The following is a 26,298-nucleotide window of genomic DNA, read 5'->3' as shown; positions in this document are numbered from 1 at the left end:
AAGGATGATCAATGCAAACAGGATGCACCTGAGCTCAATTTCGGGTCTCATAGAAAAGGGTCAGAATACTTACGTAAATAAGGTATTTTTGCAAAAATGTTCAAAAACCTGTTTTCGTTTCGTCATTATGGGGAATTGTGCGTAGATTGATGAGTAAAACATTAATTTAATCAATTTTAGAATAAGGCTGTAACGTAACAAAATGTGGAAAAAGGCAAGGGGTCTGAATACTTTCCGAATGCACTGTATGTACAACATATGTACAAGCCTGGGTTAAAACACATGAGTATTTAAGTATTTGTCATTTAAATACTTATTTTCTTTGTATTTGAGTATTTTCAAATCATGTGGCCAAATCAGCTACTTCTATTTGAAGTATTTTAAAGTAATTTCAAATAACTTTCTATAAATAGCCAAGAAGATGTACTTCTTGTATTTCCAAATACATTATTTCAAATACCCCTACGACTAAAGGGTTTTGAATGCATTGAGTAATTAAATATCTGCATTTGAAAATACACTTTCCTGTGTCTGAGTATTTCCAAATACGCGCCAATACTTTTCCAAGTGTATTTCCAAATACAACAATGTTAATTTTCCAATAAAAAATCTAAAAAAATTTACATCAAAATGTCTTTAAAAGTATTGAAATACCCTAAATAGTATTTAAACACAGGTCTGATCCTGTACCAACTGAAAAGTTTTCCTCAATAACCCTTTCATTCAAAGGCCATGTGGGAGGATAGGTTGATGTAGGTTATGTAATAGAGGATGGGCTGTAGTATGTATGGGACGATAGAGGATAACACCAGTCACTGACCTTTGGTTCTCAGTGAGATTGAGGTGGCGTTTAATGTCCAGCAGGATCTCTTTAAGGAAGGTGAGTCTCTTGACCTCATGCTGCTGGCACTGGTCAAACACTTGCTCCATGCTCTCCTGGTATGGGGGAGTGACCGCACTCAACTCCGACAGAGACTTCTCATACTTCTCCTTAGCCTAGGGGATGATAAGGACAGCATCAGCTCTGACAGATAATGATGTCATTTTGACGTCATTACAACTAGACGTTTTGCACTCTGGGTTGAATACCAAGCAACCTGCATCCGTACACCGTGGGTGTGTATACTGTAAGCATCTCACTCTCCCTGGCCCAGAGTAATCTGCTCTTGTCATCACCAGGGCTCCGTGAATAGAGTCGGAGATCCACTCTGCTGGATTACGTCCTGTGTGTTCACCACTGTAATCTCACCGAGTCGTCTTAAATAGTCCTGCATTGATTCTGTTTTTCACAGCTTTATTTCACTTGAGCCACTAACAGAAACAGAAACTAATAATAATGATCAGTCTGTTTGAGATACGATGTACGTAGTATACTGCAATAGCACACGCACTCACCACAGTGTTAATACCACTACATATACAGTCGAAGTCGGAAGTTTACATACACCTTAGCCAAATACATTTCAACTCAGTTTTTCACAATACCTGACATTTAAAAAGTAAAAATTTTAGGTCAGTTAGGATCACCACTTTATTTTAAGAATGTGAAATGTCAGAATAATAGTAGAGAGTATGATTTATTTCAGCTTTTATTTCTTTCATCACATTCCCAGTGGGTCAGAAGTTTACATACACTCAGTTAGTATTTGGTAGCATTGCCTTTAAATTGTTTCACTTGGGTCAAACATTTCGGGTCGCCTTCCACAAGCTTCCCACAATACATTGGGTGAATTTTGGCCCATGCCTTCTGACAGAGCTGGTGTAACTAAGTCAGGTTTGTAGGCCTCCTTGCTCGCACACGCTTTTTCAGTTCTGCCCGCAAATTTTCTATAGGATTGAGGTCAGGGCTTTGTGATGGCCACTCCAATACCTTGACCTTGTTGTCTTTAAACCATTTTGCCACAACTTTGGAAGTATGTTTGGGGTCATTGTCCATTTGGAAGATCCATTTGCGACCAAGCTTTAACCTGATGTCTTGAGATGTTGCTTCAATATATCCACATAATTGTCCTCCCTCATGATGCCATCTATTTTGTGAAGTGCACCAGTCCCTCCTGCAGCAAAGCATGCCCACAATATGATGCTGCCACCCCCGTGCTTCACGGTTGGGATGGTGTTCTTTGGCTTGCAAGCCTCCCCCTTTTTCCTCCAAACATAACAATGGTCATTATGGCCAAACAGTTCTATTTTTGTTTAATCAGACCAAAGGACATTTCTCCAAAAAGTACAATCTTTGTCCCCATATGCAGTTGCAAACCATGGTCTGGCATTTTTTATGGCGGTTTTAGAGCAGTGGCTTCTTCCTTGCTGAGCGGCCTTTCAGGTTATGTCGATATAAGACTCGTTACTGTGGAAATAGATACTTTTGTACATGTTTCCTCCAGCATCTTCACAAGGTCCTTTTGCTGTTGTTCTGGGATTGATTTGCACTTTTCGCACCAAAGTACGTTCATCTCTAGGAGACAGAACGCGTCTCCTTCCTGAGCGATATCGCTAATGGGTGGTCTCATGGTGTTTATACTTGTGTACTATTGTTTGTACAGATGAACGTGGTACCTTCAGGCGTTTGGAAATTGCTTCCAAGGATGAACAAGACTTGTGGAGGTCTACATTTTTCTTTCTGAGGGCTGATTTATTTTGATTTTCCCATGATGTCAAGCAAAGAGGCACTGGGTTTGAAGGTAGGCCTTGAAATACATCCACAGGTAAACCTCCACAGGTACACCTCCAATTAGCCTATCAGAAGCTTCTAAAGCCATGACATCATTTCTGGAATTTTCCAAGCTGTTTAAAGGCACTGTCAACTTAGTGTATGTAAACTTCTGACCCACTGGATTTGTGATACAGTGAATTAATTATAAGTGAAATAATCTGTCTGTAAACAATTGTTGGAAAAATTACTTGTGTCATGCACAAAGTAGATGTCCTAACCGACTTGCCAAAAATAGTTTGTTATTTACAAGAAATTTGTGGAGTGGTTGAAAAACGAGTTTTAATGACTCCAACCTAAGTGTATGTAAACTTCCGACTTCAACTGTATTTTAAAACAGTTGTAATGACACTAGTCAAAATGGAATTGTCACCTTTTTGGTTGTGGTTGTCTCACCTAGCTATCTTAAGGTGAATGCACCAACTGTAAGTCGCTCTCAATAAGACCGTTTGCTAAATGACTAAAATGTTCATGTAAATGTTTGTCCTGACTGTCCACGAGAATCCAAATAGGTCATATCAGGTTTGCAATGAATAACTTCAATCAGATCCCCTTTCACCTGTAGAGGGGGAAGGAAAGAACTAGTGGGGATGAACAACTCATGTCTTGTTGTAAATCAAAGGAGAAGATCCAGGCTTGCGCTCTCCAAATTCACTAAAGGAATGTGCTTTGTCTCAACAGACCTTTTTCCAGCTGAAACTCGAATACGTTGAAAAGCGAATACTGGAAAAATATTTCTAATGTAGAATGTGGGGAATGATCAGAGGCGATCTATAGAACACTAATGTCATTTTGTTTGTTATTTTGTGATGTCATTAAAAATATTATAAAGGAAATACTTTAACTTGGAAAGTATAACCACCCAAGTTCCCATACTATGCTTTGTGCATGTAATAGGAAAAATTATGAAAGTGTTTGTTAAGAGAGGGAAGTGATGTGAAGAGCTATAAGAGATAATTGTTTTCCATAACTTTGCACTGTGAGTAGTCACCGCCCCGAAGTGAGGCCAGAGAGTGTGTCAGCCTACCCGAACTACCCCTTTCGAGCAAAAGGTATAAATTATGGGTTAAGAACACATTAGACCAGAAAAAGTGTGAAGCGCGCAGCTGCACATTTAAAATGGTTTGAACTTTGAATCTCAACATGAGGTGGAGAAGATAAACTCCCCTCCCTGACAATCACTGGTACGGCTGATTAGCTGACCTAAGTAAAGCATCTTCGAAAGCGAATTTAAGTAGGACCATCCTGTTACTCTGCTCAAGCTATCACATTACTCTACTCTCATCACCCTACTGGGGAACCATCGATACGGTTGGCTAGCCTATCTTCAAAGAAGCATCTTCAAGAGGGAATGGAAGGAAAATCAACTCTGTAGTTCTGTTCAGCACTACATGACAAGTCACCGGATACGAAAAACTACAAAGAAGGACAACAGTAGAAGACTTGTTCAAACCATTTCAGACAATCGGAGCCTTACAAGAGTGCTGCGAAAGGGCCAACCCCCCTTTCCAAGGCTGTCCTGTTCACAGAGAGAACCCCGGCGGACCCAGGCATTTCACGTAAATACATTCATGATTTCTCACTCAAAGCGGGCGGCAGTTCGTGTGCAAAGTATATGGTTACTGTAGGTGAAAGTTGTTTCTGAACGTACCAATGTTAAGTGTCTCTGTGCCTCTCTCTCACCCTCTCCATCTCTTCTTTAACAAGCAGCCATGTTGTTATCATTCCGCTAGGGACCTGTTTTCAACGTATTAAGTCCCCAGTCAATAACCAGTGTTTATCCTATGTTCCCATTTAATTAGCTAGTAAATAAATAATCAAACCAATTTGTGTAGTACTGAATCATAAGTAAGGCTCATGTTTTTGCAGATGCCAGGAGGTTACGACTGTTCAGAATGATGATATGATACGAGTTTATGATTAATAAGTTGACTGTTTATAGATGTGATAGGTAAAAACCTTTTAGGGTTTAATTCGGAATATGGTAAATCTTTAAAGAACCGCTCTCTTGGTGTCCCAGATCCTAATGAGTTAATTGTTACATTATTCATTTAACTGGTTAACAATTAAACATAGTTAATTAATTAGATAAATAACAGTCTTCAGATTAATGTTAAAGTCAAGTCACGACATGTTTGATATGCATAACGTCAAATTCTATGGCGTAAATTTTGCTCGAAGTCTTACATTTTCATACATTTGTACAAAAAAGGTAGTCATGTCCTTTTTTCCATTTGTCGGGCCTCTGTCTCACCTTCTGCATGTCATGTTTGCACTTGTCTGTTTTCTCGTGGAGTTTCTTCTGCTGATCAGTTGTGACGGAGGCCTGTGTCTTCCCGTCTGCCTCTCGGGTGGCGGCCAGTTTCTCCTCCTTACATGCCATGTGGTACGTTTTCTTAGCAGTCTCCATCTGTGGAAGCACGTTTACAATCTTAGTATCTCAATAGATACATTGTTAAATACTAATAAATTTAAGCATGCAGGTGACTTAATTTAGTTATTGTTGAAAGGGCAATGTTCTTCTCTGGTGGTCAGCTTGGATGAGTGACTCAGCAAGACTCATTATACTACACAAAACAGAACTAACACCTAAACACCTGTAGCTATAGTACCTAGCTATTTGGCAGAGCAGCTTGTGTGCTGACTCAGATGTAGCTCAAATGACAAATGTTTTAAAGATGGTCTAAACACTACAGGCTAGCACAGACTTGAATATGTTCCGGGATTCTTCCGATGACATTGAGGAGTACACCACATCAGTCACTGGCTTTATCAATAAGTGCGTCGAGGATGTCGTTCCCACAGTGACTGTACGTACATACCCCAAACAGAAGCCATGGATTACAGGCAACATTCACACTGAGCTAAAGGGTAAAGGAGCAGGAGGCTAACCCGGAAGCTTATAAGAAATCCCACTTTGCCCTCCAACGAACCATCAAACAGGCAAAGCATCAATACAGGACTAAAATCGAATCATACTACACCGGCTCCGACACTCGTCGGATGTGGCAGGGCTTGCAAACTATAACAGACCCCAAAGGGAAGCACAGCCGAGAGCTGCCCAGTGACATGAGCTTACCAGACGAGCTAAATAACTTCTATGTTCACTTCAAGGCAAGTAACACTGAAACATGCATGAGAGCATCAGCTGTTCCGGACGACTGTGTGATCACGCTCTCCGTAGCCGATGTGAGTAAGAGCTTTAAACAGGTCAACATTCAAAAGGCCGCAGGGCCAGACGGATTACCAGGACGTGTACCTAATGCTATTCATTGACTACAGTTCAGCGTTCAACACCATAGTGCCCTCAAAGCTCATCACTAAACACCTCCCTCTCAAACACCCTCTCAAACTGGATCCTGGACTTCCTGACTGGCCGCCCCCAGGTGGTAAGGGTAGGTAACAACACATCCGCCACGCTGATCCTCAACACAGGGGTGCGAGCTGTACTCCCTGTTCACTCATGACTGCACGGCCAGGCATGACTCCAACACCATCATTAAGTTTGATGATTTTTATTTATTTAACCTTTATTTAACTAGGCAAGTCAGTTAAGAACAAATTCTTATTTTCAATGACGGCTGTCTCATCGTTGTCAGTGGCCCCGGCAGTTAACAGGCAGTTAACTGCCTGTTCAGGGGCAGAACGACAGATTTGTACCTTGTCAGCTCGGGGGTTTGAACTTGCAACCTTCCGGTTACTAGTCTAACGCTCTAACCACTAGGCTACCCTGCCGCAACAGTGGCAGGCCTGATCACTGACAACGATGAGACAGCCTATAGGGAGGAGGTCAGAGACCTGGCCATGTGGTGCAAGGACAACAACCACTCCCTCAACGTGATCAAGTCACAGGAGATGATTGTGGACTATAGGAAAAGGAGGACCGAGCACGCACCCATTCTCATCGACGGGGCTGTAGTGGAGCAGGTTGAAAGCTTCAAGTTCCTTGGCGTCCACATCACCAACAAACTAACATGGTCCAAGCACACCAAGACAGTCGTGAAGAGGGCACGACAAAACCTATTCAGGAGACTGAAAAAATTTGGCATGGGTCCTCAGATCCTCAAAAGGTTTTACAGCTGCACCATCAATACCAGGCAACTGCTCGGCCTCCGACCGCAAGGCACTACAGAGGGTAGTGCGTACGGCCCAGTACATCACCGGGGCCAAGCTTCCAGCCATCCAGGACCTCTATACCAGGCGGTGTCAGAGGAAGGCCCTACAAATTGTCAAAGACTCTAGCCACCCTAGTCATAGATTGTTCTCTCTGCTACCGCACGGTAAGCGGTACCAGAGCGCCAAGTCTAGGTCGAAGAGGCTTCTAAACAGCTTCTACCCCCAAACCATAAGACTCCTGAACAGCTAAACAAATGGCTATCCAGACTATTTGCATTACCCCCCCATACCCATTTTACGCTGCTGGTACTCTCTGTTATTAGCTATGCATAGTCACTTTAATAACTCTACCTAAATGTACATATTACCTCAATTACCTCGACACAGGTGGCCCTGCACATTGACTCTGGACCGGTACCCCTTGTATATAGCCCCGCTATTGTTATTTACTGCTGCTCTTTAATTATATGTTATTCTTATCTCTTACTTATTTTTTTGGTATTTTCTGAAAACTGCATTGTTGGTTAAGGGCTTGTAAGTATGCATTTCACTGTAAGGTCTACCTGTTGTATTCGACGCATGTGACAAATAAAATTTGCTTTGATTTGATTTGACTCCAGCGAGTCCCAGTCCAATGGCAGCTGTGTAATGTGTGCGTCACCCATCCTACTACCATGCAGTACCTTTGCAGCCAGACAGACTGATGCACAACCAAATAGACTAATCAACCAGTTGTAGTCACAGAGGTCAGTCATGAAGACAGCCAAGCGCGTCAAATAGCTACCCACATTCATACATTCACTGTATTGTACACTTTGTATTTAATAATAAAGTGGTTTTCCCAATCACTCTAAAAGTAACTGATATTCATGTTAGCCATGTAAGTACACATGATGTTGCAATAAGGAGGATACAACAGATCCCCTTCCCTAAAACTTCCTGTCCACTTACCTCTTTGAGCTTCTTGGCCCATGGTTTCTGGGCCTTCTTGAAGCCCTCGTCGGCCTCTTTGGCCTCCTTGAAGCCTCCGATCATCTGCTTGTGGTAGGCCTCCTTCTGCCAGTTCTTGACCTTCTCCAGGTCTTCGTTGAGCAGGCCGTTCTTCACCTCCTGGTGCAGCTCACTCACCTTCTCAGCCTCGGTCATCACACCCAGCCACGCCCTCTCCACGGTGCCATACTGGGGTCCTGGGGTTAGAGAATATCACAGGGGGACATTCAATCAAAACATATAGGTGGCAGAAATTTTTTTTGAAAATGTGAACGTGACCAACTCAGTGGCCTTGTGGTCAGAGTGTCCGCCCTGAGGTTGAAAGGTTGGAAGTTTGATCCCCAACCGAGTCATACCAAAGACTGAAGAAATGGGATCCAATGCATCTCTGTTTGGCCTTTAGTATTAAGGAGATAATTGGGGGTAAGGCCCTGCGATAGACTAGCGTGCTTTCCAGGGGGTGTACTTGTACATCAAGCCGTCTCACGCTACTTGTACATCAAGCTGTCTCACGCTCCTGCTCTTATGAGCCATTCCAGTTTGCACAAGTTAAGCCTCCTCATCTTACAGAAAACACTCACAATACAATCGGGACAGGTGGAGCTGAGCAGTGAGTTAAATCAAAGGAATTTAACATGGGATGAAGACCTCAAAACAGACGCCAAACAGACAATCCCAATACTGGCCTTTCTCGATCAGCTGTCTCCATCTCTTGGACCAGGCGGTCAGCTGGTCACCATAGGCCTTCTCAATCTTGGCACGTTCCTGAAGGCAGCCCATGAGGTCATTGCAGAGCCGGTGGCCGTCGTCAATCCGCTTAACGGCACGCTTGTAGTTTCCCACCTGAGAATGGTCAGAGGAGGGTAGACATATGAGGTACAAGAGCAAAACACAAGGCTTCCCTACATATCAATGATTGAATATGAGGATGCAGTCAAGTGCAATACTCAATATGCCAAATCTCTAAGAGCACTAAAATATCTTTAGGTGGAAATAACTAATCTGACGGGCCAACATAAACTGTAAAATAAGAGAGAGAGAGAGAGGGAGAGAGAGAGAGAGAGTCAAATAAGAAATGGAGATAAAATAGATCAAATAAATTGTTTAACTGTGGTGTAGTGACGGAAATGATAAATTATCTACTAATACCCTGGAGTAACAATAAAGAATCACCTGTACTCACTTTCATCATTCTCATACCACCTTAAGAGATGCCACCTTAACACAGGCATTGCAGTGCCTGCAGGGAGCATAAGCTCCTGGTGCATGACATAGGGAGGTGGGGGGGCGTCTCATGCCTGTGCATGTGTAGTTATGCAATGGCAGCGGCTTTGTGTGTGTGGCCATCGCTGTGACTTTTCCACATTTTGTTAAGTTACTCTAAAATGAATAAAATATAATACAGTACCTTGCAAAAGTATTCAGCCCCCTTCGTTTTTCCTATTTTGTTGCATTACAACCTGTAATTTAAATTGATTTTTATTTGGATTTCAAGTAATGGACATACACAAAATAGTCCAAATCGGTGAAGTGAAATGAAAAAAATAACTTGTTTAATTTTTTTAAGTAAAAATGGAAAAGTGGTGCATGCATATGTATTCACCCCCTTTGCTATGAAACCCCTAAACAAGATCTGGTGCAACCAATTACCTTCAGAAGTCACATAATTAGTTAAATAAAGTCCACCTGTGAGATTGGAGTACCTGTCCATTGGAACACTAAGCCGTACACTCCACAGAGCTGGGCTTTACAGAAGAGTGGCCAGAAAAAAAGCCATTGCTTAAAGAAAAAAATAAGCAAACAGGTTTGGTGTTCGCCAAAAGGCATGTGGGAGACTCCCCAAACATATAGAAGAAGGTACTCTGGTCAGATGAGACTAAAATTTAGCTTTTTGGCCATCAAGGAAAACACTGTTTCTGGCGCAAACCCAACACCTCCCATCACCCCGAGAACACCATCCCCACAGTGAAGCATGGTGGTGGCAGCATCATGCGGTGGGGATGTTTTTCCATCGGCAGGGACAGAGAAACGGGTCAGAATTGAAGGAATGATGGATGGCACTAAATACAGGGAAATTCTTGAGGAAAACCCGTTTCAGATTTCCAGAGATTTGAGACTGGGACGGAGGTTCACCTTCCAGCAAGACAATGACCCTAAGCATACTGCTAAAGCAACACTCGATGGGGAAACATTTAAATGTCTTGGAATGGCCAGGTCAAAGCCCAGACCTCAATCCAATTGAGAATCTGTGGTATGATGTAAAGATTGCTGTACACCAGTGGAACCCATCCAACTTGAAGGAGCTGGAGCAGTTTTGCCTTGAAGAATGGGCAAAAATCCCAGTGGCTAGATGTGCCAAGCATATAGAGACATGCCCAAGAGAATTGCAGCTGTAATTGCTGCAAAAAGGTGTCTCTACAAAGTATTGACTTTGACTTTGCATCTACAAAGTGGTAGGCATGTTGTGTAAATCAAATGATACAAACCCCCCTAAAAATCTATTTTAATTCCAGGTTGTAAGTCAACAAAATAGGAAAAATGCCAAGGGGGTGAATACTTTCGCAAGCCACTGTAAATGTCCTCAATACACACAATACCCCATAATGACAAAGCAAAAACAGGTTTTTAGAAATGTTTGCAAATTGATTAAAAATAAAAAACAGAAGTACCTTATTTACATAAGTATTCAGACCCTTTGCTATGAGACTCAATATTTAGCTCAGGTGCATCCTGTTTCCATTGATCATCCTTGAGATGTTTCTACAAATTGATTGGAGTCCACCTATGGTAAATTCAATTGATTGGACGTGATTAAGGAAAAGCACACACCTGTCTTTATAAAGGTCCTACAGTTGACAGTGCATGTCAGAGCAAAATCCAAGCCATTATGTCGAAGGAATTGTCCGTAGTGCTCCGAGACAGGATTGTGTCGAGGCACAGATCTGGGGAAGTGTACCAAAACATTTCTGCAGGATTGAAGGTCCCCAAGAACACAGTGGCCTCCATCCTTCTTAAATGGAAGAAGTTTGGAACCACCAAGAATCTTCCTAGAGCTGGCTGCCTGGCCAAACTGAGCAATCAGGGGAGAAGGGCCTTGGTCAGGGAGATGACCAAGAACCCAATGGTCACTTTGACATAGCTCTAGAGTTCCTCTGTGGAGATGGGAGAACCTTCCAGAAGGACAACCATCTCTGCAGCACTCCACCAATCAGGCCTTTATGGTAGAATGGCCAGACGGAAGACACTCCTCAGTAAAATGCACATGACAGCCCACTTGGAGTTTGCCAAAAGTCACCTAAAGACTCTCAAACCATGAGAAACAAGATTCTCTGGTCTGATGAAACCAAGAATGAACTCTTTGTGCCTGAATGCCAAGTGTCACATCTGGAGGAAACCTGGCACCATCCCTACATTGAAGCATGGTGGTGGCAGCATCATGCTGTGGGGATGTTACTCAGCGGCAGGGACTGGGAGACTAGTCAGGATCGAGGCAAAGATGAACGGAGCAAAGTACAGAGAGATCCTTGAAAACCTGCTACAGAGCACTCAGGATCTCAGACTGGGGCAAAGGTTCACTTTTCAACAGGACAACGACCCTAAGCACACAGCCAAGACCATGCAGGAGTGGCTTCGGGATAAGACTCTGAATGTCCTTGTGTGATCTGCAGATAAGAATGGAAGAAACTCCCCGAATACAGGTGTCCTAAGCTTGTACCATCATACCCAAGAAGACTTGCGGCTGTAATTGCTGCCAAAGATGCTTCAACAAAGTACTGAGTAAACGGTCTGACTACTTATATAAATGTGATATTTCATTTATTTTTTTTGCAAAAATGTATAAAAACAGTTTTTGCTTTGTCATTATTGTAGCTATTAATACAGTTTATAAAAAACAATTTAATAAATTTTAGAATAAGGCTGGAACCTAACAAAATGTGGAAAAAGTCAAGTCTTTCCCGAAGGCACTGTATGTGTATGTGCCCCTCTGTGTGCGCACACACGTCTGCGTGTGTGTGCTTGTGTACTGACTGCTATAATCCTTTACTGTGCTCTAATGCAGGCAGACAGATTATCAGGGATAGGACACTAACAGGACGAGGCAGAGACAGGAATGCAGCCCACAGACAAAGACCACTCAGTCCACTCAGCGAGGATGGGTCCTAGGCTGGGTAGGACTGGTGTGGGGTACAGTGTCTGTGTCAAAAACAAAGTCCCTTGAAGAAGAGTTTACAGTATATAGATAATATACAGTTTTGTACTTTTGCTGTGTTTTCTGTCAGACGTGTTTTTCATTTTAAACCAAACATCTAGCCCTACAAGAGTCCTTATGCTATTCAGTATGCTGTGGCCAGAGCTTTCTTGGCCGTATATAGATTTTAGGGCAGGTGGATGTGGGCTGAATGGCTGCCTCAGTGCTGCTTCTAACTAAAGAGGCTCTGTCAGTCGGTCTCTGTGACCCTCCTCCTACGATGACACAAAAGGGACTCTATAGTGCTCTATAGTGAATTCCATAGCACTAATTGGATATTTTCTGTGCAACAACATCAACGTATTGGATTAACCAACCATATTCCTATTGATCCTCATGGAACTGAAATTACATGACCTATAGTATCATGTTGTCAATAACTTTTTCACCAGAGAGGATGATGGTGGCCAGTGATCCTATGACTCATGTCTCCTAAAGAGGGATCGTTGTGTGTGACTTGGCTGATAAAGGTCTATAGGTTTCCCTTCATAGCCCAGATGACCTGTATGGATGGTGTTTCTGAAGTACCTCCCAAAAGCTGTCCATAGCGTCGTCAGCAGTAGCAGCAGATTCATCGTAGGACCCCGACATTTTCCTGGTTGTGGTAAAGCAGGCTAAACTCTAAATGTGTCAGCAGCAGAGCTGGGTCCCTCACACACTGGAAGAGAAAGAAAGAAAGAAAGAAAGAAAGAAAGAAAGAAAGAAAGAAAGAAAGAAAGAAAGAAAGAAAGAAAGAAAGAAAGAAAGAAAGAAAGAAAGAAAGAAAGAAAGAAAGAAAGAAAGAAAGAAAGAAAGAAAGAAAGAGAGAGAGAGAGAGAGAGAGAGAGAGAGAGAGAGAGAGAGAGAGAGAGAGAGAGAGAGAGAGAGAGAGAGAGAGAGAGAGAGAGAGAGAGGGAGAGAGACACAGAGAGAGAGAGAGAGAGAGAGAGAGAGGAGAGAGAGATTGCAATACATATACATGTAGAAAATACAATACAGTAGAACATCCTGCAACATTCATTATTTATTATATGCTATGAAATACGATACTTGGGCTCTCTATGGTATTCAGAAACCATATGTTTTCCATAGCCAATCAGTGAGCAGCACTGATGAAAGGCTTCCTTTGGAGGCTCTGAGACCGTTCTAATAATGAAGTTAAAATAGGTCTTCTATCCCCATGCACACTGCTCTGTGGCCCCAAGGAACAGCAAGGCCATCTTCCACACGCATGTCCCAGAAACCACAGCACACCACAGGATCACTGTAATCATGGAGTTCTGACCCTGTATCGTACGGTACAGTAGCTCAGCATAAACTGTCCCTGTCCCATGACATGTTCCTTCTGGAAGAGTGCTACATTACACACATACTCACTGCACACAGACACACATGCATACTGTACTAACACACATGGACACACACATAGACCCAACACAGACAGACTGGCAGGAACGCACACCACTCACACACACTCACTATATCTTCCTCTGAAAAGTCTACATGAAGTTACACAGCCCAGAGATCAGAAAAGAGACCAAAATAAACAAATTGCAGTCCTGTTTTAATTGATTTCACATAAACATCTAAGGTTATATAACTGTAGGTGCCTTCTAACAATGTGATTAAACTGCCAATTAATTTGTAAACCCTTCCTCCCTCTAAAACATATAGTGCTTCCTGGCTTTCCTCCAAGATTTGAGACGATTTGTATCTATCTATTCCTTTGACGGCTGGTCGATTCTTCCCCACGAAGAATAAAATAGCACAGACTGGTTAGCGTTTATTCTTGTATTGAGCTCTAATTGAAACCTAATTCAGTTTGCTCTCCTTTACTGTCTCAATGAACTGTTCTTTAGTGGCATCTCCTTCAGGCCTGGAAGTCTCCACAACAACTACCCAGCGCAAAACAGCAAGCACATGGAGGGATACACTACATTAAACAATGTTAAATGGTTCCCAAACAAGGTAGGAAACGAATTAGAGCCAGAATCGGGAGAATGTGTACCAGCCCAACAACAGCCCCTACACTTGATTTAGAACAGAACATGCTATGGTATGTTTCCTCAAACATAAAAAAAATGGAGCAAAAACCTCAGGTTTGAAGTTATCATAGAGTAAGACACTTACTAGGTCATTCCACAAATGTGTCCCTTTTGGGTAGTGTAACTTGGTTGATTTTTAAAATGTATTTAACCTAGTTTTAACATTCTGTTATGACGAGCACATGTTCAACTTAATAAAAAACATGTTTTTCCATTCTGACTGTTAAATAAAAATATGTCTATAGTAAGTGCCAATTTAGTGTCGAACAGGGTTGACCACAACAGGGTGTGGTCAACCCAAAACATTTCTCGCCTGTCTATCCGTGGATAACAGGGTTGAATTGTGTCTGTGGTCTATATTAAATGGCACTTCAATCAATTTAACATGCTTTTAAAGACCAATATTGGTGCCACATCTCTACTTAAAATATCAAAGGGACGCAAAAGTGACTCATTTCGTGGAACGATCCTACTAAGTTAGTAAGGAATTTTTAGGAGTAAAGGTGATAACCTATGTCTGTTTGGCCTTATGCTGACTTCTCCATCTAGCATAGAGTACCAGTCAAAAGTTTGGACACACTCATTCAAGAGTTTTTCTTTATTTTTACTACTTTCGACATTGTAGAATAACAGCGAAGACATCAGAACTATGAAATAACACATATGGAATCATGTAGTAACCCCAAAAAAGTGTTAAATAAAATTCACATTTAAAATGAAATAGAAATGAGGTAGTCACCTGGAATGCGTTAATTTGTAGAATTTCTTTCCTTCTTAATGTTTTTGAGCCAATCAGTTGTGTTGTGACAAGGTAGGGTTGGTATACAGAAGATAGACATATTTAGTAAAATACCAAGTCCATATTATGACAAGAACAGCTGAAATAAGCAAAGAGAAACGACAGTCAATCATTACTTTAAGACATGAAGGTCAGTCAATACAGAACATTTCAAGAACGTTTGTTCAAGTGCAGTTTCAAAAACCATCAAGCTCTATGATGAAACTGGCTCTCATGAGGACCGCCACAGGAAAAGAAGACCCAGAGTTACCTCTGCTGCAGAGGATAAGTTCATTAGAGTTACCAGCCTCAGAAATTGCAGCCCAAATAAATGCTTCACAGAGTTCAAGGAACAGACACATCTCAACATCAACTGTTCAGAGGAGAATGTGTGAATCAGGCCTTCATGGTCAAATTGCTGCAAAAAAGCACTACTAAAGGACACCAATAAGAAGAAAAGACTTGCTTGGGCCAAGAAACACGAGCAATGGACATTAGACCGGTGGAAATCTGTCCTTTGGTCTGATGAGTCCAACTGTGAGATTTTTGGTTCCAACCGCTGTGTCTTTGTGAGATGCAGAGTAGGTGAACGGATGATCTCCGCATGTGTGGATCCCACCGTGAAGCACGGAGGAGGTGGTGTGATGGTGCTTTGCTGTTGACACGGCCAGTGATTTATTTAGAATTCAAGGCCCACTTAACTAGCATGACTACCACAGCATTCGATACGCCATCCCATCTTGTTTGCGCTTAGTGGGACTATCATTTGTTTTTTCCAAAGGACAATGACCCAGCACACCTCGAGGCTGTGTAAGGGCTATTTGACCGAGAAGGAGAGTGATGGAGTGCTGCATCAGATGACCTGGCCTCCACAATCACCCGACCTCAACCCAATTGAGATAGCTTGGGATGAGTTGGAACACAGAGTAAAGGAAAAGCAGCCAACAAGTGCTCAGCATATGTGGTAACTCCTTCAAGACTGTTGGAAAAGCATTCCAGGTGAAGCTGGTTGAGAGAATGCCAAGAGTGTGCAAAGTTGTCAAAGGCAATCATCAAGGCAAAGCGTGGCTACTTTGAAGAATCTAAAATGTTAAATATATTTAGATTTGTTTAACACTTTTTTGGTTACTACATGATTCCATATGTGTTATTTCATAGCTGTTATGTATTCACTGTTATTATTCAATGTAGAAAATAGTAAAAATAAAGAAAAACTCTGAGTAGGCCAATCAGTGAGTAGGTGTGTCCAAACATTTGACTGGTACTGTAATGGAATCACCCGGTGAACTAAGTAACACTCTGACCATTAGGGGTGCAAAGGGTCGGAAACTTTCCGGTAAATTTGCTTAAATTCATCAAAAATGTTTGCTTATAAAAGTGAACCTTTTTTTTCTGGGATACACATGAGGCAATTCTAGGTCTTGTGGCATATTTTGGTTAAACTATCCCAATTCAACGGAATTGCAACCCTTCGCATGAACAGTGCATTCTTCCATCACATGTACAGCTGATTCTCAAGATCTTGCACACTAAGGAGAGGATATTGAGCCCACACTACTACACTGTCTGAGCCAAGGACTACATGCTTTCTGGTAACTTTTGATTACAATACTGGGTGGGGTGAATATATTTTATACGACATACATTATTTTTTGTTAACAAGTAAATAGTAGCCTACAGCAAAGTGTGTTTAAATCATTTATAACTTGTTAACCATTTCTGCTAGTTAGTTTTTGCTACCATGTGGGTTTTAGCTTGCTTGAGCCTGCTAACTGAGGATTGTTAATTCACCTGTTTCCATACATGTTTCATTTTAAAACATGTATCTTACAAAGGAGTTGTTTAATCTAAGTGCTTAACTATTTACCTGTAATGCCATGGCATTGTATTTGTAGTTTTTTTCCTCATCTTTACAGGAAAATGCCACAGGCACAATCTGATGTGTGGAAACATTTCACTGCAGCTAATGTAGAAGGAAAAGCTGTGTACATTTGCAAATACTGTGCCAAATCATATTGTGAAGAATGTAACAAAAATGCAGAATCATCTGGACAAGTGCATAAAGTTCCCCCAGCGCTCACAACAAACAAAAGTCCCTCTACTTCTATTCGAGGTGAAAATGATGAATCAGACACCTTATCGATAGCAACAGCTCATGTTCCTCCTGGAATCAGACATTTTTTTGACTCAATGGAGGAACGTAGTCAGAGAAATGCTGATGAATGTCTTGCTCGAGCTGTGTATGAAACTGGTTCACCTCTGATGCTCACAAGCAATGTGTATTGGAAGAGATTTCTGAAATGTTCTTCGTCCAACATACAACCCCCCCAACCAGACATGCTTCATCTACTCATTTGCTGGATGCAGAGTTCAACAGAGTTCAGGTGAAGGTCAAGCAAATCATAGAGAAAGCAGACTGCATTGCAATCATCTCTGGTGGGTGGTTGAATGTTCGTGGGCAAGGAATAATGAACTACATCATCTCCACCCCTCAACCACTATTCTACAAGAGCACAGAGACAAGGGACAACAGACACACCGGTCTCTACATTGCAGATGAACTGAAGGCAGTCATCAATGGCCTTGGACCACAGAAGGTATTTGCACTGGTTACAGACAATGCTGCGAACATGAAGGCTGCTTGGTCTAAAGTGGAGGAGTCCTACTCTCACATCACACCCATTGGCTGTGCTGCTCATGCATTGAATCTGTTCCTTATGGACATCATGGCACTGAAAACAATGGATACAAGAGAGCCAAGGAAATGGTTAGGATTTTGAAGGGTCATCAAGTTATAGCAGCAATCTACCTCACCAAGCAAAGTGAGAAGAATAAGAGCACCACATTGAAGCTGCCCAGCAGCACCTGTTGGGGTGGTGTTGTCATCATGTTTGACAGTCTCCTGGAAGGGAAGGAGTCTCTCCAAGAAATGGCCATATCACAGTCTGCCGATATGGACAGTCCCACCAAGAGGATCCTCCTGGATAATGTATTTTGTGAGAGAGTGGTAAGCAGCCTGCAACTCCTGAAACCTATAGCAGTAGCCACTGCACGGATTGAGGGAGACAATGCCATCCTGTCTGATGTTCAGACTCTGCTTGCAGATGTAAGAGAAGAAATCCGTACTGCCCTGCCCACTTCACTGTTGCTCCAATCAGAGGAAACTGCAGTTCTGAAATACATCAAAAAGCGTAAAGACTTCTGCCTGAAGCCCATACACGCCGCAGCGTACATTTTGGACCCCAAGTATACTGGCAAGAGCTTACTGTCTGGTGCAGAGATCAACAAGGCCTATGGTGTCATCCCTACCGTGTCTTGCTACCTTGGCCTGGATGAGGACAAGGTTCTTGGCAGTCTGGCGATGTACACTTCCAAGCAAGGGCTTTGGGATGGAGATGCAATATGGCAGTCGTGCCAACATATCTCATCATCCACCTGGTGGAAGGGCCTTTGTGGATCTGAGGCTCTTTCCCCTGTTGCCTCCATCATCCTCCAAATCCCACCAACATCAGCCGCCTCAGAGCGCAACTGGTCCTTGTTTGGGAACCCACACACCAAAGCACGCAACAGGCTGACCAATAGAAGGGTTGAAAAATTGGTGGCCATCCGGGCAAATTTGAGGCTTTTTGAACCTGACAACGAGCCATCCTCAACAAGGTTGGAAGGTGACAGTGAAGATGAGGCCTCAGAGTCTGATATTCAAGAGGTGGATATTGAGGAGGTCCAGGGAGAAGACATGGAAGCCTGAGAGGAAGACAACCAAAGCTTTAGTTTCTAGACTATCATTTTACAGATGTATGTTGAAAACATTTTTGGGAGATGCAATGGGGATCATTCAATATTCACTTTTGTTGTTCAGTGAAATCATCCCATGTGAAGAGTCAACTCAATTAATTAAAGTTAAATTCGTAACTAAATTGTTATTTTTATTTCTATTGGAAGGATTTAATCATTTGCAATGATGTCTACTTATGATAAGGTAAAAGGTTTATGTTTCTGTCTCCACATGATATGGTAAATATATCCAATGCAAAAAACATCTACATATAAATGGTATTAATATTAATGTGCATATATTTCCATTAATTCCCACTGAAAGTTTCCACCTCTGAATATTCCCCCTTCTGATCATGTTGAGTAAATCTTCAGAGGGAGCAGCATTTTGTTACCTTCATTTAACTACAGTTAAGAACAAACTCTTATTTTCAATGACAGCCTAGGAACAGTGGGTTAACTACCTTGTTCAGGGGCAGAAGAACAGATTTTTTACCTTGTCAGCTCAGGGACTCGGTCTTGCAACCTTTGGGTTACAAGACCAACGCTCTAACCACTAAGCTACCTGCTGCCCCTGCATAAGTTGAGTGCTGTGATCAGTTTGACTTTTACACCTGAAAGATGGGACTGGTGGAACTCAGAGGCCAATTTATATGCACATGATAGATAACAGCTCAAACTTTTCAGTCTTAATCTGTCACAACGCCACAATAATCATGAGCAGTTGGCATTAAGAATGAATGGTGGTTTGTGTGGCTGTGCCTGCTACTTGAAAAAGTATGCAATAGAGAGGTACAGTGTTTCTACAGTGTGTTTACTTTGAACACATTTCTGCAGTATGTAACCTCGAAGCCTCGATGATGGGCTACTCATCTCAATCTGAACCAGGGAACATTTTGTACTGAGTGATGAATCGTGACACTAGCAGGAGCACCGAGGAGCACAGGCAGGGCAGCTATATTGCAGTTACAGTACAGCAATGGCTGAATCCGCCGCACAGTAATGCAGTGCAGTTTGTCAAACACAATATTTACAGTCACTGCGGCTCACACTGACAGATTTACTATGAGAGAGACCTTTAAATACTGTTGTTTGACGATGAAATAATATTGCCAGTTCTTTTCATATTCTCTGTGAAAAGAGAACTCCTCATGCAGAAATAACGAGGACACATGGTTTGCCCTCAGCCTCCAGAAATGACCTTGCCAGAGTAAAGGTTACAGCTGTGCTGAAGAGCAGGTATACAGAGACCCGTGGGTGAAGAAAGAGCTCAGGGTCTCTCTGTGTACTGTCAGTCATTGTCCTGTAATTCTTTTGGGCAATAAGATCTATATCAGGCATAATAATCAGATGTCATGACTCAGCAAAGGCATTAAATCTGTTTGATATTCTACAGACAATGTTTCAGCCAGCGGAGCCAAGACAACACGAGAGTGAGAATCTACTTCACTGTTTGTACTATAACACTCACAATACTTATTTTTCAATATGTCAATAGGCCGATGAGAAAGTAAGAGATGAAATTCCACACTTCAACCTGCTGGTCCAGTTCTCTAGATGACATCACTCACAAGCTATGACCCACCCATTATTATTGGTGTGATTCTCATTTCAGTGAGATCATAGGTCCGTCTACCTGTCTGTCAGTCTGGCCCTCCAATTAGCCTATGGATCCCTGGATCCTCCAGAGCCGGCTAAGCCCCCCTCTCCTTCTCTGTGGCCGACGTGAGTAAAACATTTAAATGTGTTAACCCTCACAAGGCTGCTGTCCCAGACGGCATCCCTAGCTGCGTCCTCAGAGCATGCACAGACCAGCTGGCTGGTGTGTTTACAGACATTTTCAATCGCTCCCTATCGCAGTCTGCTGTCCCCACATGCTTCAAGATGGCCACCATTGTTCCTGTACCCAAGAAGGCAAAGATAACTGAACTAAATGACTGCCGCCCTGTAGCACTCACTTATGTCATCATGAAGTGCTTTGAGAGACTAGTCAAGGATCATATCACCTCCACCTTAACGGCCACCCTAGACCCACTTCGGTTTGCATACCGCCCCAACAGGTCCACATACTATGCAATCGCCATCACACTGCCTTATCCCATCTGGACAAGAGGAATACCTATGTAAGAATGCTGTTCATTGACTACAGCTCAACATTCAACACCATAGTACCCTCCAAGCTCATCATCAAGCTGGAGGCCCTGGGTCTCAACCCCGCCCTGTGCAATTGGGTCCTGGACTTCCTGATGGGCCACCCACAGGTGGTGAAGGTAGGAAACATCACCTCCACTCCGCTGATCCTCAACACTTGGGCCCCACAAGGGTGCATGCTCAGCCCCCTCCTGTACTCCCTGTTTCCCCACGACTGCGTGGCCATGCACGCCTCCAACTCAATCATCAAGTTTGCAGACGACACAACAGTAGTGGGCTTGATTACCAACAACGATGAGACAGCCTACAGGGAGGAGGTGAGGAAACTCGGGAGTGTGGTGTCAGGAAAACAACCTCTCAGTTAACGTCAACAAAACAAAGGAGATGATCGTGGACTTCAGGAAACAGCAGAGGGAGCACCCCACTATCCACATCGAAGGGACAGCAGTGGAGAAGGTGGAAAGTTTTAAGTTCCTCGGCGTACACATCACAGACAAATTGAAATGGTACACCCACACAGACATTGTGGTGAAGAAGGAGCATCAGGAAGGTGCAACAGGAGGCTGAACCTCAGGAGGCTGAAGAAATTTGGCTTGTCACCCAAAAGCCTGACAAACTTTTACAGATGCACAATCGAGAGCACCCTGTCGGGCTGTATCACAGCTTGGTACGGCAACTGCTCCTCCCACAACCGTAAGGTTCTCCAGAGGGTGGTGCGGTCTGCACAACGCATCACTGGGGGCAAACTACCTGCCCTCCAGGACACCTACACCACCCGATGTAACAGGAAGGCCAAAGAGATCATCAAGGACAACAACCACCTGAGCCACTGCCTGTTCACACCGCTACCATCCAGAAGGCGAGGTCAGTATAGGTGCATCAAAGCTGCCACCGAGGTAACTGAAAAACAGCTTCTATCTCAAGGCCATCAGACTGCTAAACAGCAATCACTAACTCAGATAAGCTGCTGCCTACATTGAGACCCAATCACTGGCCACTTTAATAAATTGATCACTAGTCACTTTAAACAATGTCACTTTAAATAATGCCACTTTAAATAATGTTTACATATCTTACATTACTCATATCATATGTATGTATATACGTATTTTGTTGCACCTTGCCTATGCCACTGTATTTTATACCATCTATTGCATCTTGCCTATGCCGCTCGACCATCACTCCTTCATATATGTTATATGTATAGTATAGTTATATAGTTATATGTACATATTCTCAATCATCCCCTTTAGATTTGTGTGTATTAGGTAGTTGTTGGGAAATTGTTAAGATTACTTGTTAGATATTACTGCACTGTCGGAACTAGAAGCACAAGCATTTCGCTACACTCGCATTAACATCTGTTAACCATGTGTATGTGACCAATAAAATGTGATTTGATTTGAAAAGCTGAGCTCATGAAGAAACCCATATGGCTCTACACTACACACCACTATAATATGGTTATTATACTATAGTGAAGCAGTTTCTAAATGTGAATAAAGATAGATTTGAGCAATAAGGCATGAGGAGGTGTGATATATGGCCAATATACCACGGCTAAGGGCTGTCCTTTTACGCACGACACAACGCATCAGCCCTTAGCCATGGTATGGTATATTGGCCATATATCACAAACACCCGAGGTGCCTTATTGCTATTATAAACTGGTCTTTAATGGAATAAAAGCAGTAAAAATACATGTTTTGTAATACCCGTGGTCAGCCAAACGGCATTCAGGGATCGAACCACCCAGTTTCTAATATGTTTTAAACATTCATTCATTTGGGTGAATGTGAAATGTTGTGTAAAACATGCTCCATTTTACAGTCATCCATACAATAAATTATATTGGATAAACACAAACCACATCTAAACATACAGTTGAAGTCGGAAGTTTACATACACTTAGGTTGTAATCATTAAAACTTGTTTTTCAACCACTCCACAAATTTCTTGTTAACAAACTATAGTTTTGGCAAGTCGGTTAGGACATCTGCTTTGTGCATAACACAAGTAATTCTTTCAACAATTGTTTACAGACAGATTATTTAACTTATAATTCACTGTATCACAATTCCAGAGGGTCAGAAGTTTACATACACTAAGTTGACAGTGCCTTTAAACAGCTTGGAAAATTCCAGAAAATTATGGCATGGCTTTAGAAGCTTCTGATAGGCTAATTGACATAATTTGAGTCAATTAGAGGTGTACCTGTGGATGTATTTCAAGGCCTTACCTTCAAACTCAGTGCCTCTTTGCTTGACATCATGGGAAAATCTAAAGAAATCAGCCAAGACCTCAGAAAAAACATTGTAGACCTCCACAAGTCTGGTTCAACCATGGGAGCAATTTCCAAACGCCTGAAGGTACCACGTTCATCTGTACAAACAATAGTACGCAAGTATAAACACCATGGGACCACGCAGTCGTCATACCGCTCGGGAAGGAGACGCGTTCTGTCTCCTAGAGATGAACGTACTTTGGTGAGAAAAGTGCAAATCAATCCCAGAACAACAGCAAAGAACCTTGTGAAGATGCTGGAGGAAACAGGTACAAAAGTATCTATATACCCACAGTAAAACGAGTACTATATCGATATAATCAGAAAGGCCGCTCAGCAAGGAAGAAGCCACTGCTCCAAAACCGCCATAAAAAAGCCAGACTACGGTTTGCAACTGCACATGGGGACAAATATCCTACTTTTTGGAGAAATGTCATCTGGTCTGATGAAACAAAAATAGAACTGTTTGGCCATAACAACTATCGTTATGTTTGGAGGAAAAAGGGGGAGGCTTGCAAGCCGAATAACACCATCCCAACTGTGAAGCACGGGGTTGGCAGCATCATTTTGTGGGGGTGCTTTTCTGCAGGAGGGACTGGTGTACTTCACAAAATAGATGGCACGGTGAGGATGGAAATTTATGAGGATATATTGAAGCAACATGTCAAGACATCATTTTTTTTTTTTCGCAAATGGGTCTTCCAAATGAACAATGACCCCAACCATACTTCCAGAATTGTGGCAAAATGGCGTAAGGACAACAAAGTCAAGATTTTGGAGTGGCCATCACAAAGCCCTGACATCAATCCCATAGAACATTTGTGGGCAGAACTGAAAAAGCGTGTGGGAGCAAGGAGGCCTACAAAGCGGACTCAGTTACACCAGCTCTGTCAGGAGGAATGGGCCAAAATTCACCCAACGTATTGTGGGTAGCTTGTGGAAGGCTACCCGAAACGTTTGACCCAAGATAAACAATTTAAAGGTAATGCTACCAAATACTAATTGTATGTGAACTTCTGACCCACTGGGAATGTGATGACAGAAATAAAAGCTGAAATAAATCATTCTCTCTGCTATTATTCTGACATTTCACATTCTTAAAATAAAGTGGTGATCCTAACAGGGAATTTTTACTAGGATTAAATGTCAGGAATTGTGAAAAACTGAGTTTAAATGTATTTGGCTAAGGTGTATGTAAACTTCCGACTTCAACTGTAACTGTATACTCTTTGAAAAAACTGTATAAAACCTTTGCTTTAGTGTCAAGTTTGTATCTTAGATTATCAACATTAAGATATATACATGTACACACACTTGTGACATTGAAAAACTAACTAAATCACACCTAACCTTCAGCAGCATTACCATGAATGTGAAATAACAAGGGAAAAACAGAACTCATAACATTTCAAAATTCTCTTGTGAGAAAAGCTACATGGAAGGTCACAGTCTTTTTATGCATTGTAACCACTCAAACTATTATAGTGTCAAGGGTACATTGATAGATTGGGCACAATGTTTGTTGATACTAAAGGATAATGTGGACCCAAAGGTCCTCAGGTTCAGATGGTCACTAGGCTACACTACAGAATGAGAATTATTATATATTATTTTTATTGAACCTTTATTTAACTATGCAAGTTAGTTAAGAACACATTCTTATTTACAATACCTCCTCCTCTGGTACTCAGGATTGTAGAGTGCCACAAAAAAAAAGTAATCATCACATGAGGGGAAGTGTGAGGGGGGTCAGGAGATATGCTGCTTAGTTATTTGGGTAAATTCCGCCAGTAAGTTGCCTTCCTTCACAATGGATGGTGAGAAGGAGACGAGAAAAAGAGAGGAAGAGAGAATAATTGATTGATTCATCAATTGATGCTCAGTATGACAGGTGTCATATCTAAACATGAAAATATCTATATCAAGGCTTCAATATATTGCACATAGTGTTCGTGTTACGTGTGGCTTCAAGGTCGGCAATTGTGCCAATCCAAACAGATACCCATTCTACTTATTTTTTAAAGCAAGACTCAGAAGGTTCTTTTGACTTATTGTACCTGAACTGATTCCGTAAGCTGATGTAAGTAATTTACCATCAGTATCTCAGAGAAACCCTCCCAAATCTTTCAAACCATAAGCCTATATCAAACCAGGTCTACTATAAACTAGGTGTCCATATAAAAAAACTACCAGAACACAGTCTCCCTCAATAACTACACTTAAATGCAAGAGGACAGACCATTTAGCAAACTGAAGGCAATTCAAATGACTTGAATAAGTAACATACAGCCAAATGTTATATTCAAGTTTTGATCCAAGCCGTGGGCAATAAATGAATCAAAGACTTCTCTTGAAGACAAAGCTTGCAGGATATTGCACTGTACAATACATATTCTGCCATCTGTCTAACAGTACAGCAACAAGGAAATAAACTATGGCAAAAGGCAAAGCCATTATGGCTCACAAATTAGCAACAATATTCATTGTTTTCGCTTACCCTAATTGCACCCATGAAAACAGATTGAAGGACACTATCAAACAGAAAAGTATATCCACAAGCCCTTGTGGGAACCATGCACGGGGCTACTCCCTCTTCAACTATTATTCAAGTATTATTTTGTAGTCCAGATCTGGCTTCTGTTGATGCATTCATCAACAGAGAGAACAGAGGCCTCTGTTGAATTTCTTTGTTTTGGGCCGTCTTAACCAGACCCAATGTGAACAAGCCAGTGTTTCTCAATGGTGGAGAGATAATCCTGCAACGTTCCAGCTGAATGGCTTAGAAGGGGAGGGGGGGTAAAGAAGAGGATAGGAGAAGATAGGAGGAGCAATAGAATATACATGCATTGCAAAGATAGAAAGAGAGAAGAAGTCTGAGATTACACTACCTAGCAGGGAGTGATTATGTATTGATAGACTAGCTAGATAAACGTGCCAGGCACGTGCCAGGGCTGTGTTCTGTGTGTGTGATTGTGTGTACATGCAAAAAAGCCACACACAAGTCTAGGGTTGCAACGGGAGGGTATATTACTGGAAACTTTAGAAGTTTACCAGTAAACTACCAGCATTTTGGCATCTTTCAAGGATTTTATGTAATTTTTCATAAGAAATCTAGTAGCATTTCCTTGCACCCATAATAATATCTGCTAAATATGTGTCTGTGACCCATAAAATAGATTTTATTTGTTACTTCAGATTTTGACTGGTGTTTGTAATTACCTC

The 26,298-nt window shown here is 42.0% G+C and overlaps 1 protein-coding gene across 5 annotated transcripts in view; it reads right to left on the bottom strand.

The window, feature by feature from the left end:
* Positions 1-26,298, bottom strand: part of LOC139368612 (protein kinase C and casein kinase substrate in neurons protein 1-like) — a 61,544-nt gene that overhangs the window by 8,097 nt on the left and 27,149 nt on the right. For 3 of the 5 annotated variants that reach the window (XM_071107688.1, XM_071107690.1, XM_071107692.1), the window contains 5 exons: positions 12,594-12,723; positions 8,503-8,659; positions 7,778-8,013; positions 4,965-5,120; positions 821-996 (listed from right to left, as the gene is read on the bottom strand). In XM_071107688.1, coding sequence (XP_070963789.1) covers positions 821-996; positions 4,965-5,120; positions 7,778-8,013; positions 8,503-8,659; positions 12,594-12,656 — 788 coding nt within the window. In that variant the 5' untranslated portion in view covers positions 12,657-12,723. Of the gene's footprint in view, positions 1-820; positions 997-4,964; positions 5,121-7,777; positions 8,014-8,502; positions 8,660-12,593; positions 12,724-24,748; positions 24,783-25,573; positions 25,753-26,298 lie in introns of those variants that run through there. The other 2 variants (XM_071107689.1, XM_071107691.1) reach the window with 2 other exon arrangements.

This window comes from Oncorhynchus clarkii, chromosome 16 (genome assembly GCF_045791955.1).
Source record: "Oncorhynchus clarkii lewisi isolate Uvic-CL-2024 chromosome 16, UVic_Ocla_1.0, whole genome shotgun sequence".
In the NCBI taxonomy this organism is placed as follows: domain Eukaryota; kingdom Metazoa; phylum Chordata; class Actinopteri; order Salmoniformes; family Salmonidae; genus Oncorhynchus; species Oncorhynchus clarkii.
Note: the sequence above shows the minus strand (reverse complement) of the source record. Positions and strands in the feature narration are given on the sequence as shown.